Source organism: Salmo salar, chromosome 10 (genome assembly GCF_965601325.2).
Source record: "Salmo salar chromosome 10, fSalSal1, whole genome shotgun sequence".
Taxonomy (NCBI): Eukaryota; Metazoa; Chordata; class Actinopteri; order Salmoniformes; family Salmonidae; genus Salmo; species Salmo salar.
In genome coordinates, this window is record NC_138300.1 from 15,300,001 (window position 1) to 15,314,887 (window position 14,887).

The 14,887-nt window shown below is 44.9% G+C and overlaps 1 protein-coding gene across 7 annotated transcripts in view; it reads left to right on the forward strand.

Moving 5' to 3' along the window:
• LOC106613570 (rab GTPase-activating protein 1-like) overlaps positions 1–14,887 on the forward strand; it is a 171,115-nt gene that overhangs the window by 138,393 nt on the left and 17,835 nt on the right. For 4 of the 7 annotated variants that reach the window (XM_014215968.3, XM_014215971.3, XM_014215969.3 and 1 more), the window contains exon 19: positions 9,444–9,572. In XM_014215968.3, the coding sequence (XP_014071443.2) occupies positions 9,444–9,572 (129 nt within the window). Of the gene's footprint in view, positions 1–6,501; positions 8,560–9,443; positions 9,573–10,711; positions 10,988–11,024; positions 13,443–14,887 lie in introns of those variants that run through there. The other 3 variants (XM_014215972.3, XM_045687373.2, XM_014215973.3) reach the window with 3 other exon arrangements.

A 14,887-nucleotide genomic window follows, 5' to 3' on the forward strand; every position in this document is an offset into this window, starting at 1 on the left:
TGTGAGAAAGTGGAATAGTTTGCATATGTCTCCCTCTGCAGTCCATAGACTGTACTGCAGGGGGGAGATGAGATGTATACAATGCATTCGGGCAAATATTCAGACCCCTGGAGTTTTTCCACATTTTGTTGCCTTATTCTAAAATTGACTAAATAAAATATTTTTCTCATCAATCTACACACAATACCCCATAATGAGAAAGCAAAAACTGTTTTTTAGAAATCCCTTGATCATCCTTGATATTTCCACAACTTGATTGGAGTCCACCTGTGGTAAATTCAATTGATTGGACATGATTGGAAAATCATGTCCAACCTGTCTATATAAGGTAAAATATAGTGGTGATCCTAACTGACCTAAGACAGGGAATTCTTACTAGGATGAAATGTCAGGAATTGTGAAAAACTGAGTTTAAATGTGTTTGGCTAAGGTGTATGTAAACTTCCGACTTCAACTGTACGATATACAGTTGAAGGGTCCTATCTAGCTTTTAAACCCAGCTACTCACAGCCCATCCCGCCCATCCCACCTATCTCCACCTATTAAATAGTACAATGGCGCCGGAGAGGATGGCTGCCGTTTTATGGGCTCCTAACCAAGTGTGCTATTTTGTGTTTTTTTTGCATTGTTTGTAACTTATTTTTTACATAATGTTGCTGCTACCGTCTTTTTTGACCGAAAAGAGCTTCTGGATATCAGGACGGCGATTACTCACCTCGAACTGGACGGCTATTCTTTCTTCAATGAGTCCGACGCAAAGGATATACTGCTCTTCCAAGACCAGGCCCAAATCCCCGTCATTTGTTTGAAGATCAGACGGAAATACTGGGGGCGGAGATCGGTGTGCCTTGTGAGAATTTGTCGGCGAGTGGGTAACCCACCTCTACCATCCGTTCTATTGGTCAATGTGCAATCACTGGAGAATAAACTGAATGATCTCCGTTCAAGACTATCCTACCAACGGGACATTAAAAACTGTGGCTGAACGACGACACAGATAACATACAGTAGGCTGGGTTTTCCGTGCATCGGCAGGACAGAACAGCTACGTCTGGTAAGACGAGGGGTGTGTGTCTATTTGTCAATAACAGCTGGTGCACGATGTCTAATATTAAGGAAGTGTCATGGTATTGCTCGCCTGAGGTAGAGTACCTCATAATAAGCTGTAGACCATACTATCTACCAAGAGAGTTTTCATCTATATTTTTAGTAGCCGTATATTTACCACCAAATCCGATGCTGGTACTAAGATCGCACTCAACGAGCTGTATAAGGCCATAAGCAAACAAATAAATGCTCATCCAGAAGCGACACTCCTAGTGGCCGGGAACTTTAACTAATTTACCTCATTTCTGCCAGCATAACACATGTGCAACCATAGGAGAAAAAAGACTTGACCACCTTTACTCCACACAGAGACACATACAGTGGGGCAAAAAAGTATTTAGTCAGCCACCAATTGTGCAAGTTCTCCCACTTAAAAAGATGAGAGGCCTGTAATTTTCATCATAGGTACACTTCAACTATGACAGACAAAATGAGAATTTTTTTTCCAGAAAATCACATTGTAGGATTTTTTATGAATTTATTTGCAAATTATGGTGGAAAATAAGTATTTGGTTAATAACAAAAGTTTATCTCAATACTTTGTTATATACCCTTTGTTGGCAATGACACAGGTAAAACGTTTTCTGTAAGTCTTCACAACGTTTTCACACACTGTTGCTGGTATTTTGGCCCATTCCTCCATGCAGATCTCCTCTAGAGCAGTGATGTTTTGGGGCTGTTGCTGGGCAACACGGACTTTCAACTGCCTCCAAAGATTTTCTATGGGGTTGCGATCTGGAGACTGACTAGGCCACTCCAGGACCTTGAAATGCTTCTTACGAAGCCACTCCTTTGTTGCCCGGGCGGTGTGTTAAGGATCATTGTCATGCTGAAAGACCCAGCCACATTTCATCTTCAATGCCCTTGCTGATGTAAGGAGGTTTTCACTCAAAATCTCACGATACATGGCCCCATTCATTCTTTCCTTTACACGGATCAGTCGTCCTGGTCCCTTTGCAGAAAAACAGCCCCAAAGCATGATGTTTCCACCCCCATGCTTCACAGTTGGTATGGTGTTCTTTGGATGCAACTCAGCATTCTTTGTTCTCCAAACACGACGAGTTGAGTTTACCAAAAAGTTATATTTTGGTTTCATCTGACCATATGACATTCTCCCAATCCTCTTCTGGATCATCCAAATGCTCTCTAGCAAATTTCAGACGGGCCTGGACATGTACTGGCTTAAGCAGGGGGACACGTCTGGCACTGCAGGATTTGAGTCCCTGGCGGCGTAGTGTGTTACTGATGGTAGGCTTTGTTACTTTGGTCCCAGCTCTCTGCAGGTCATTCACTAGGTCCCCCCGTGTGGGTCTGGGATTTTTGCTCACTGTTCTTGTGATCATTTTGACCCCACGGGGTGAGATCTTGCGTGGAGCCCCAGATCGAGGGAGATTATCAGTGGTCTTGTATGTCTTCCATTTCCTAATAATTGCTCCCACAGTTGATTTCTTCAAACCAAGCTGCTTACCTATTGCAGATTCAGTCTTCCCAGCCTGGTGCAGGTCTACAATTTTGTTTCTGGTGTCCTTTGACAGGTCTTTGGTCTTGGCCATAGTGGAGTTTGGAGTGTGACTGTTTGAGGTTGTGGACAGGTGTCTTTTATACTGATAACAAGTTCAAACAGGTGCCATTAATACAGGTAACGAGTGGAGGACAGAGGAGCCTCTTAAAGAAGAAGTTACAGGTCTGTGAGAGCCAGAAATCTTGCTTGTTTGTAGGTGACCAAATACTTATTTTCCACCATAATTTGCAAATAAATTCATTAAAAATCCTACAATGTGATTTTCTGGATTTTTTTTCTCATTTTGTCTGTCATAGTTGACGTGTACCTATGATGAAAATTACAAGCCTCTCTCATCTTTTTAAGTGGGAGAACTTACACAATTGGTGGCTGACTAAATACTTTTTTGCCCCACTGTACAAAGCTCTCCCTCGCCCTACATTTGACAAATCTGACCATAATTCTATCCTCCTATTTCCTGCTTACAAGAAAAAAGTAAAGCAGGAAGTACCAGTGACTCGCTCAATACGGAAGTGGTCTGATGACATTGATGCTACACTACAGGGCTGTTTTTCTAGCACAGACTGGAATACGTTCCGGGATTCATCCAATGGCGTTGAGGAGTATATCACCTCCGTCACCGGCTTCATCAATAAGTGCATTGACGACGTCTTCCCCACAGGCAACATCCGCACTGAGCTAAATCTAGAGCTGCTGCTTTCAAGGAGGAGGACAGCAATCCGGACGCTTATAAGAAATCCTGCTATGCCTCAGACAAGTCTGCTGCTAGTCTGCCCAGTGAGCTAAATCCCTTTTTTTATGCTCGCTTCGAGGCAAGCATCACTGAAGCATGCATGAGAGCACCAGCTGTTCCGGATGACTGTGTGATTACACTCTCCGAGGCCTTTAAACAGACCTTTAAACAGGTCAACATTCACAAGGCCGCGAGGCCAGACAGATTACCAGGACGTGTACTCAGAGCATGCGCGGACCAACTGGCGGGTGTCTTCACTGCCATTTTCAACCTCTCCCTGACCAAGTCTGTAATACCTACATGTTTTAAGCAGACCACCATAGTCCCTGTGCCAAAGAAAGCAAAGGTAACCTGCCTAAATGACTACCGCCCGTAGCACTCACGTTGGTAGCCATGAAGTGCTTTGAAAGGCTGGTCATGGCTCACATCAGCCCGGAAACCCTAGACCCACTCCAATTCGCATACCGCCCCAACAGATCCACCGATGACGCTATCTCAATCGCACTCCACACTGCCCTTTCCGACTTGGACAAAAGGAAAGCCTATGTGAGAATGCTGTTCATTGACTACAGCTCAGTGTTCAACACCATAGTTCCCACAAAGCTCATCACTAAGCTAAGGATCCTGGTACTAAACACCGCCCTCTGCAACTGAATCCTGGACTTCCTGATGGGCCACCCCCAGGTGGTAAGGGTAGGTAACAACACATGGGCCCCTCAGGGTTGCGTGCTTAGTCCCCTCCTGTACTCCCTGTTCACCCACGACTGTATGGCCAAGCACGACTCCAACACCATCATTACGTTTCCTGACGACACAACAGTGGTCGACCTGATCACCGACAACGATGAGACAGCCTATAGTGAGGAGGTCAGAGACCTGGCAGTGTGGTGCCAGGACAACAATCTCTCCCTCAACGTGATCAAGACGAAGGAGCTGATCGTGAACTACTGGAAAAGGGGGGCCGAACACGCCCCTATTCACATCAACGGGGCTGTAGTGGAGCGGGTCAAGAATTTAAATTTCCTTGGTGTCCACATCACCAACAAACTGTTGTGGTCCAAGCACACCAAGACCGTCGTGAAGAGGGCACGACAGCACAATGAATCACCCGACTATTTACATTGACCCCCCCATTTTTACAGTGGTGCTACTTGCTCTTTATTATCTATGCATATTCACTTCACCCCTCGACTAACCTGTACCCCTGCACAGTTTATTTGGTAAATATTTTCTTGACTCGGTCTTGAACTGAACTGTTGGTTAAGAGCTTGTAAGTAAGCATTTCACGGTAAGGTCTACACCTGTTGTATTCGGCGCATGTGACAAATAAAGTTTGGTTTGATTTTGAAACAAGCTACATGGGGTCAATACCAGAATAAGTTATCTAATAATTGTTTCTTTGGAACAACATCTAAATAGCTGAGATGGTTGTATGCCCCATATATACAGTATAACATCCTGTTGGTGGCAAGATTTTTGTATAATCATTTTAATAAATCCCCTACTCTCTCCCTTTTTCACTCCACTTTCTGTGGTATTGCTGCAATCAGTTGGTTGTAACTTTGAGTAGAGCAAACCCATACATTTTTGATAGCTGCATGTGTGACAAGTCCACCGTTCCTATTCGTAATGTCATTAATAAAGATAATACCATATTCAACAACAAAAAATATCCCAAAAATATTTGTAGTTTTCCAGTGCAAAACGTTTTAAAACATTTCCTGTCGCATGCTCTGAATAAAAGTGTTTTCTGAAGCTTAGATAATATTATAAATCTAGAATCAATCTCATTACATTTTGCAAACAATGAATTATATTTATTTTTTGGTACGTTTTGTTCACCTTTAACTATAGTGGCGAAATATGATGAAACAACCAATCAGGATATTGAATGACGCGCAAAATCGGCTAAATACTATATTGTTAGCGGATCCGTTTATGATGGTATCGCTCTACTTGTTTTGATGCCACCACGAGTGTTGGGATAGGAATGGCATTGCCGAGCTATCCGTATCATGCCAGGATCTTAAGGAGGTCACATTGATTTCAATTGCCAATATTTCACTGAGATTTAGGCCAAGTTGATGCTGCATAATGTTGTTCTAGAATCAAGGAGCATGTAGGGGTGCATGGTGCTGTGTTTCTCCTTTGATTCAACACCGTAGTGCAAGGGCATCGCAAAGAACGAACTCCCCTGTGTATCAGAATACTGCAAATGCTGTGCTATTTCTGACAAATGCAGGTTGCCTTTATGTTGACAACAAAAAACGACACTCAATTGGTTGGACATTGTTCCGTTTTTTTTAAGATGGACTATGTAAATGATTTTTGAATGTACAAAGGTCTCTATTTGAAAACCTTGCAATTAAACCTGCAAATAAAGCTAGAGTGGCTTGTTTGAATTCGATTTTTTTAGCTTGTCGTGATTGCACTGTGAATGTGACTTTCCCATGTGATTCCGTTGAATCACTCAGAGGGGAAATGAGTTTCAGTGAGGATAACATTCAGGTCCACAGAAACCTACTGTATCCTTCTCTTCACACTACATCACACCCTCGGGTGGAAAGGGAAATTAAGAGAGGGAGTGATGGAGAGGTGGATGTCTTTGCTATTAATGAGAGAAATAAAAGAGAGAGCGAGGGAGAGAGTGATAAAGAGGAAAAGACATCAGAAGAGAGAGGGGAAGATGAAAGAGAAAGTGCTTTGTGGGAAGAAACCATGTGTGACGTGAACTAGCAGCTACTGGGAGGGCTATGGTCATAGCTCCTTCTGTTTGAGCTGATACACTGTCTCTACACTGTCTCTACACAGTCTCTCCTCTGGGATGATACCCCTATTACAGTCTGTTTGATTTTACAAAGCCTCCGGCAACAACAGAGTGGTGCTTTCATGCCAATAATGTGTCTGTGTGTGTGAGAGATTGTATATGAAAAAGGGAGATACCATGAGGATGGCGATAAAAATGTATATTTGAGGGCGTGGGTAGAGTAAAGGGGTTCCACTGCCTCTTTTCTATTGGTCAGGTATGACGGCATTTTCCCCCCTGAGGCCCCCTCTCCCCCCCCCCCCCCTCTCTCCCCTCCTCCCTCTGTGCACTTGCCCTCCCCTGCCTGTCTGCCGTAGTCCATTTGGAGCGCACAGCAGCGGCAGTAGCATCTGTTAGCGGTTAGCCATTAACAGCAGTGCTGAAAAGGGGGGAGGCCCGTTACATTTGTTTTCAGCGATGTCTACCACGAACGCATCAACCCACGGACCCCTCTCTCACTCCCCTTCCCTCCCCCCCTCCTCCTGTCTTCCTTCCCTCTCTACTCCCCCTCGTCTTCTAGCACCTCTCCGCCTCAGTGTTTCGGTCACATGCTCCCTGTCTCTCTCCCTCCGTGTTTTGCGCGCATGCTTAGCCGTCCGCCCGCCCAGCCCCAGACCAGACTTCTGCATTGGAGCAGCACGAGCAGCAGGGTTAGCCATTAGCTGTTAGCATTGCAGGACTTTTAGGTTGTGAGTGCTATAGGAAAGAAGAGGGAGGAGGGAGCACTAGCATGGTTTGCTTCTCCACCTGCCTTGCCTATCCGTGACCCGACCTGTGGCTCCAGGGGTCCCCTGCGCTCCTGTTTGGCTGAGGCTTTGGACCAGCATTGTTAGACACAGCAAATGGACCCTCCTGTTCTGCAAAGGACCTGGATGAAAACCTGGTGGTGTTTTGTTAGGAAAGTCTACTCTGCTGGAGTTCTTAGGTGAAGGAGTCCCTTTTTTGAAGCCTTGCTGTTTCTGCGAACAGAGGGCAGGGACTGTTTCAGTGCTCCTCTGTGGAAGTGAAGGATTTCCTGAAGAAGAGAGACCCACACAGGCTTGTGTGCACAGTGTCCTGCTTAAGCTCACTGTCAGAGCCATCCTCCCGCCTCTGCTTCTCCCTGATCTAATGTGATCTCCAGCACCATGTCTGTTTCCTCTCTGACTCTTGAGTCACCATGAGGACCATTCAGCTGTGCACAAGCTCGGCTCAAGACGTCACATTCGGGACGGAAGCAGCTTCTGCCTAAGGCTGTGTGACTGATAGAAACGCACTTAAACATAACAAGATTTAGTCTCTTCCTCAGCTTCTGAAGTGTTTTACATCAGAAAGGACCGCTCGGGTGTAAAGGGACAACATCATTTGGAAGGGATTTTTAAAGATGGATTTTTTTTTTCTGAAGCAAACTCAATCCATCTACTTTGCCTGCTGTGGCCTGTATGTATTTATCGTTACCCCAGGACTGGTGATATAAAAGTACCCTTGCTTTCTTTGATGTCTTTTCTCATTTATGCGAAGTCCTGTGCATAGGGGCTTGGTTGTGAGAGAGGGATTCTCTTCTCTTTGAAGGAGGAGAGTGGAGGAGAATAAGTGGAAGACTCATCACCTGTCGTCTGTTTAAATCGACTAACCGCGTGCCGTCTGTTTTGCTGCTAGGCAACGGCATGCCCATTTTAGAATTTCGGGGGGGAAAAGCAGTGTGAAACAGGATCGGTATCTATTCAGAACTGCGACTGTGTAATATTTCTTTGGCTGTATCACAGTGATAGCACCCCATATCTACGCTATGCTGGATGCTCTGGTCAGTTGTGAGGTAGGAACTATAGTGTTATCAGGCCTAGGGGCTGTGTCGGCTCTCTGACAGTGGTGCTTACTGAATGGACACGACGAACCAAACAAACTTACTGATTCTCTATGCTGCTCAAACCCGCAAACCCGTCTATTGAGAGAAGCTCCCATCCAACACGTCACTGTGTCACTGCCCGGAACTATCAACCTGTTATTTTCCCCTGAAGATCACCGCTGTCATTTGTAAAGTTTGCAATTCTAAACAGCCAAACAGCTGGACTCTGACCTCAAGTTTTTGCCCGGGTTGACTGACCCTGATACGAACTTGTCCCGGCTACGTCCACGCTTTCGGACTGCAAGCTGGAGTCGCCCTGCACCCTGGCCACCCTGGCCCCAGAGCGGGATCCTCCCTCCCCCTCTCGCTCTCCGCCCTCCTCTCCCTCCATTTCCCCCACCACTCCACCATCACCCTCGGTGATGACGCCAGCGGTGCGGAAGGGCAGCTGGGGGGCAGAGGAAGGGGGTTCAGCAGAGGAGAAGGCTGGGGAGACGGACTCTGTATGTAAGGTGATGGGGCTCCTGGGGATGGGCCACCGCCTCTTCGTTCCCCGACTACTGGCGGTGAGACTGGGACAGGGACTGAGACAGGATAGGTGGGCGGTGGGCAATCTTACCCTGAGAGGGCTACTGCAGGCGTTAGCTTTCTCCTCAGTGCAGTTATGTTTCAAAATGCTTTTGTAATGTATTTATATTGTTGAATTGCTTATATTGTTGAATAGCTTGGGCTGTGTGAGTGTAATTTTGGATCATCATTATGACAATGCATCGGAATGCCAACGGGTGGCGCTATTACAGTTTTTGCCATGGTAGTCAACCTGTTCTAACTCTCAGTTGGCATGTGACACTAACAGATATGTTGGATCAAAGTAGTATTATTGCAAAATACTGCTATTACAGACAAAGTTTGACATAGTGTCATGTTTTCAGACTTTCTGGTGTTAAGGGAGCTAAAATGCTACTTCCACGCTTTCTGTAACAGCCTTGAGCACTCTGGTTGAGAGTTACTAAGCACTTGTTCTGGGTGCAAAACAAAAAATGCTGCAACATCATACTATACCATAATATCTTATTCCTTCTTTAAGGCTCCCGAGTGGCGCAGCGGTCTAAGGTACCGCATTTCAGTGCTAGAGGCGTCACTACAGACCTGGTTAGATTCCAGGCTGTATCACAACCGGCCGTGATTGGGAGTCCCATAGGGCGGCGCACAATTGGCCCAGCGTTGTCCGGGTTAGGGTTTGGCCTGGGTAGGCCGTCATTGTAAATAAAGAATTTGTTCTTAACTGACTTGCCTAGTTAAATAAAAAAGAAAGGCCTTTGCTTTACCTTTTCAATACCCTCTATAATAAACGGGTGCTAAGTTTGGGCCAAACACAAAGCAGATTTAAAGTAATGGATACTATATATACCCTATTCTATTGGCTGAGCTTCTCATCTTTTCCCCACAGACGTCTAAGGAAGACTTGCTCCAGGCTGACTTCGAGGGAGCACTGAAGTTCTTCAGGGTCCAGCTGCCGAAGCGCTACCGGGCTGCAGAGAACGCTCGCAGGCTCATGGAACAGGCCTGTAACATCAAGGTAGGAACAATTTATTCGGTTTTCTGTTCCCCTGCAATGCACACACTGCACCGACCACTGGTCCAAAATTGAGCTCTGCTCAGAAGCTTATGCCTCCGACTGGGCGAAATCCGGTTTTATTTTCATAGATGTGGAATTGTTCAGCCTAGTTGAATTGGCTAGATGACTACTCAACCAGGTTTGTTATCAGAGCCGAACGGATGATGATGATGATGATGATGATTCCTTGTGAACTTTTTTCCTTTATTGGTCTCTCAATATCTTCTATATCACGGGGCACACCACATCTGCAGCCTGTCTGTGTGTGGTTGTAAATGTAAACTATACCTACATCCTCCCACACGGAGAATATAATGAGGTCTGTGGTATTTGGGGAATGTGCTGAGGTCAGGAGGAGGCCCCAGTGGCCCAAGGCTACCTGCCTGCACACAGAGATGACAGGCTCAAGACACCCACACACACAAAACACACATGCATATTGACGCCACACACACACACACACACACACACACACACACACATTCCTTCACACTCTTCACATACACTGCTGCTACTCTCTGTTTATTATCTATGCATAGTCACTTTACCCCTACCGGTACCGGTGTACCACCTGTATATAGCCTCGTTATTGTTATTTTGTGTTACTATTTTTCCTTTAGTTTATTTGGCAAATGTTTTACTTTTTTAAACTCTGCATTGTTGCTTAAGGGCTTGTAAGTAAGCATTTCACGGTAAGGTCTACACCCGTCGTATTCGGTGCATGTGACAAGTAAAATGTAAATTTTTGATTTACGCAGCAGCTCCCGTTAGTGTGTGTGCTCGCTTCGCAACTGTGTATAGGTGGCAAACCAGAAGGCAAGGGTATTTATACTCTCACAGGAAGGAAGAGGAGCGAAATGGAAGAGCTAATTCTCTCCATCTCCACCCATCCTGTATATATATCCTCTCCCACCCCCCCCCTCTCCTGTGTATTTCTAACCACAGGATATCCTGACTGTAGACACTCTGCGTACGTTATTATGCAATTATTTTGTTGCACAAGCTTATCTCTGAAAGTTCCAGGAAGAAAATGATCTGCTAAATGTTCTGCTTTCAACTAAAATGTTTGAGTGATATTACGTCACCTTCTCACATACTAGACATCATGTAAAACACACGTACCGCAGGAGGCTGCTGAGAGGAGGACGACTCAAAATGGTGGCTGGAATGGAGTGAATGGTATCAAACACATGGACACCACGTGTTTTGATGAGTTCAGTTACCATTCCATTTATTTCCGTTCCAGCCGCTACTATGAGCCTGTCCTCCGACACCGTCATGCGAGTCCAGAGGATGGTTTGAGGCAGGCAGGCTCTAGGACTCTGGGAGAGAGCGAGAGCAAGAAGGCGGGCCTTACAATGACAGATGTGCACAAGGTGAGCTGGACAGGTGAGTCAGCAGGAGAAGAAAATGGAGGACAGCTCCTAATCTCTTTCGTTTTGATTCGGACCAGACAGTCTGTCTCTCTGCTCTTTTTCGACCAGCATCAGTGTTTGATTCTGGATGAACTGTGCAACGAGAGAGAGACTTTACCTGGCTCGGCCTACTCCTGTGTTCTGTGACTCTGTCTTTCACACACACACACACACACACTGCTGCAAGACTGAAGACACAACGTGAAGCCAGCCTGCGCTCTGAGCTTGCAAGGCTGTTTGTTTTGGTTTGGCTTCGACCATTTGAACCAAAGAGGAAGATATCAAATCGACTAGCGGCTAAAAGACATTCTCGACTGTGATTGCGGTGGGCCGTCAAGTCTCTTGGGAGCTAAAACGTGTAATAGGACCCTCTGATTGACTTGCTGTTAGGACTGATCTGGAATCTGTTTTGGAATACAGGGGACTTTCCAAGACTCTGGGGCATGAATGAATTGCCTGATCAAAACGCATCCAGCAAGAGAGAATTAACTTACTGAGTGTGTGTGAGAGAGAGCGAGAGAAACGAGCCACAGCAGTAGCCCTCTCATCCTGGGATTTCAATTCCTCTCTTCATTTTCCTCTGAAGTGACATTGTGCCTGAGGTGTTTTGACAGAGAAGAGGCTCCAGAATTATCCACTCTATTTTTGCATCTTGTCCTTTTTGAACATGTTTTTTTTCCAAACCTATTTCATATTTTTGTGGAACGAAAAAAGATTCTGTGGAAGGTGTGTGTGTCTGTCCTGTGCCCGCGTGTGTGTTCACCGCTCTCAGGAGACAAGCTCATGGAGTGAGTGAGTGAGTGAGTGAGAGAGAGAGAGAAAGATAATTTCATTACAGAATTTGGTGTCATTAGAAGCACAGTGTCTCCCGGCGACCACAACCATCAATGTCAATGGAACTGCACTTCATCAAGCTCTGTGTTGAATCAGCTGATACACCTCATTTATATGTCCACGAGAACCAAAAAAAGGAAAGCTAGCTTGCCTGTTCACTTTACTTTGTCCTTTCATTTTTTTGTTGATGTCTAAAGCGGATCAACTTGACTGCTAAGCAGCTTAGGAGTCAAGTTGATCACCTGCTAGTTGGGGAGTGAAGCATTCTATGAGTAACAACCCCACAGGATTATGGGGTGGAATTTGAATTTCACAGCCCTAAACACTCCAAGGACAACGTTGAGGAACCTTCAAGACAGTTCCAGGACAAAAAGAAGACATAAAAAGGCCTTGAAAGGCCTAGCATTAGAAGTCCATTCAAAACCAACTCGGGATACCCACTGAAGGCGCTTGATTTGATCGATTAATCTAGTTGCGGTTATTACATTTCTTCTGTCTGCTTTCAAAATTCCTCCGGAAGAAAGTTTCAGGCTCAGCGGTTTCACCAGTGGAAGAAGTGACGAGAGGGGAAGAGAAGGAGCGGTTACTCAGAATGCTACTCCCTTGAGAGAAGGAAGGAGGAAGAGAAGGAAGGAGGAGAACGTGTACAGTGCCTTTCCACACCAGGGAGATCTCCTGAAAGTTAGCTAGACAAAGCCCCAGGAGGATCTGAAGTGAACAGTTGGGTCCTGAGGAGCCAGGCTGCAGGCAATGTAGCCTCAACTTTGGAAGTAAAAAAAAAAAAAATTTAAGCCACCAAATGAGCTATGTTTTTTTCCCCTTTTTATTCATAATTTCATTTTTTATTTGTATTCGTTTTTTTTGGAGGACACAAACTCTGTGTGATGTGTGCAGACTGCAGTGGCACTTAACACGTTGAGTCATTGTGGTCGGACGGACAGTTCCAACACTTTCTCACAGACACATACACTAAAACATACAGTTGAAGTGTGTGTGTGTAGTTGAGTAGGAGTGCGACTAAACCAGACTATCTTACCAAGACCGAAGGGAGAGAAAATAATACCCTGAGCGCAACCTGAGATGGGATTGCAGGACAAACAAATGGATGAAAGGAAGAAAGAAGGAAGAGAAATAGCAGCCTGGCGGTTCTGAGGAAGAGGAGGTGAACGAAAGACACACTAGCATCCTCTTAACACGCTTGAGAACACCAAGCATCAGAGAGAGGGAGAGGGAAACTGAGAAAGAGAGAGACGTGTGTATTGTTATGCAGGGATCCTCCCTTACTCTCTCCTACCTCACTCCATCCCGCCCTCTTTTAGGGGTGTGGCTTGTACCCTGAGGGACAGCGAAAGAGGCCAGTCACTCCTCAGGCTCTCTGACTGACCTGTTGCCTCTACTGCTCTCCTCCACCCCTCCACTCCTCGCCTTCTTCCCCCACCTGTGGAGCTGACTACTATCCTGTGTCAAGATGATGGAAGAGATCTCCATCACAGTGGCGTATGATGCCCACGTCATCAACCAGATCTATGAGGAGGATATCCTGGTTAGCCTGGTGGCCCACTCCAAGCCTCGCAAACCTGTGGTAGGTGTAAGTCTAGGTTAAGTCTGAGTCTAAGTCACTCCTCAGTCCTGGCTACTTCTGCCAGCCTCAACAGTCTTCACATCTGACTGCACTTTGACTGCCTAAGAACCGCTGAAGGAAACACTGCTTGTTTGTGCAACAGCGAGAACACTTTGTATCATATTTCTGCTGGCTTGTAGGATACAGTGTAGATTGTAGTGTGTGTCAGTCAGTCAAAATTTGGCGCCGGACAAGTGACCGGGAAAATTTTATTTTATCGGACATTTGAGATATTTCCCGGTCATCCATATGCATTGGGTGCGTAATCCATTAGTGCGTACGCCATCGCAATCAATAAACGAGGGATATTGGCCAAATGAGACAAATTTACGTGTCCTTAGAAACAGCCTGTAACAAATGACAAAAACACGTTTCCTTGTGTTTCGATGTGTAGAGTATGAAAAACTTTATAGCCTAATGTTTTGTTGGTTTTTAATTTCCTAAAACCTAAATTGTGCACCGCATGGTTCAGCTGTCAGGGATTTGAGCACTAAATGCATCAGGGCATTGCATGCATACAGTATAGCCCTATAGGCTTAAGAGTCCACTGTATGATATTAATATTTTAACAAGTGTATATAAAGTAAGAGAAGCTTAGGCCTAGCCCCAGGGAGAGAGTAATAGAAATATGCCTGTGGCATGCTACGACACCAACATACATTTCTTTATCCTTGTAAGATAGGCTACTGTGTCTGCTATAGAGAGATGGGCATACAGGAGGTTAAATAGTTCATTTTCGATCCTAATATTTTTTTGTAAAGCTAAGTGTTATTTTTTGTAGATTATAGGAGGAGATCTGGTAGGCCTAAAACGTTCTTCCTCATCTCAAGTTCAAATGTCGGAGTCAGTTGGAGCGCCAGTGCGCACAGCCTTTATATCATAGGCCTGCAGAATAATAGGCTTATAGCCACACCACACCAAACCTTCACAAACATTTCTAAACTTTTGGGTAATATCAAAAGTAAGTCAAGCCATTGGGGAAATGCAAACATGATATTATATTGCGGCAGACACAACATTACAGTGGGAACTTAATTTGGCCAAAGAAAATGGCTCAACAGAATGAAACAAAACACTTGTGAACTGTTTTAAATATTCCTAAAAGTTTTGATTAAGTTATATTGCAGCAATTACCAATCAAGGCTAGTGTCTACCGAATCTAACACATGACAGCGATAGGATGAGGACATTTATTTAACTTAAACTAAATACGGAGCACACAAAGATCAAACTTAATTTAGCCAATGAAAATGACTCAACAGAATTAATCAAACCAGGTTTTGCATATTTAAAGAACTGGTTTAGAGTAATAAATAGGCTAACAATGATATATAATAATGATAAAACAAATGTTTGTAAATATGAAAAAAATCATAAATGAAAGTTCCAAAATTGCATCCTACCTG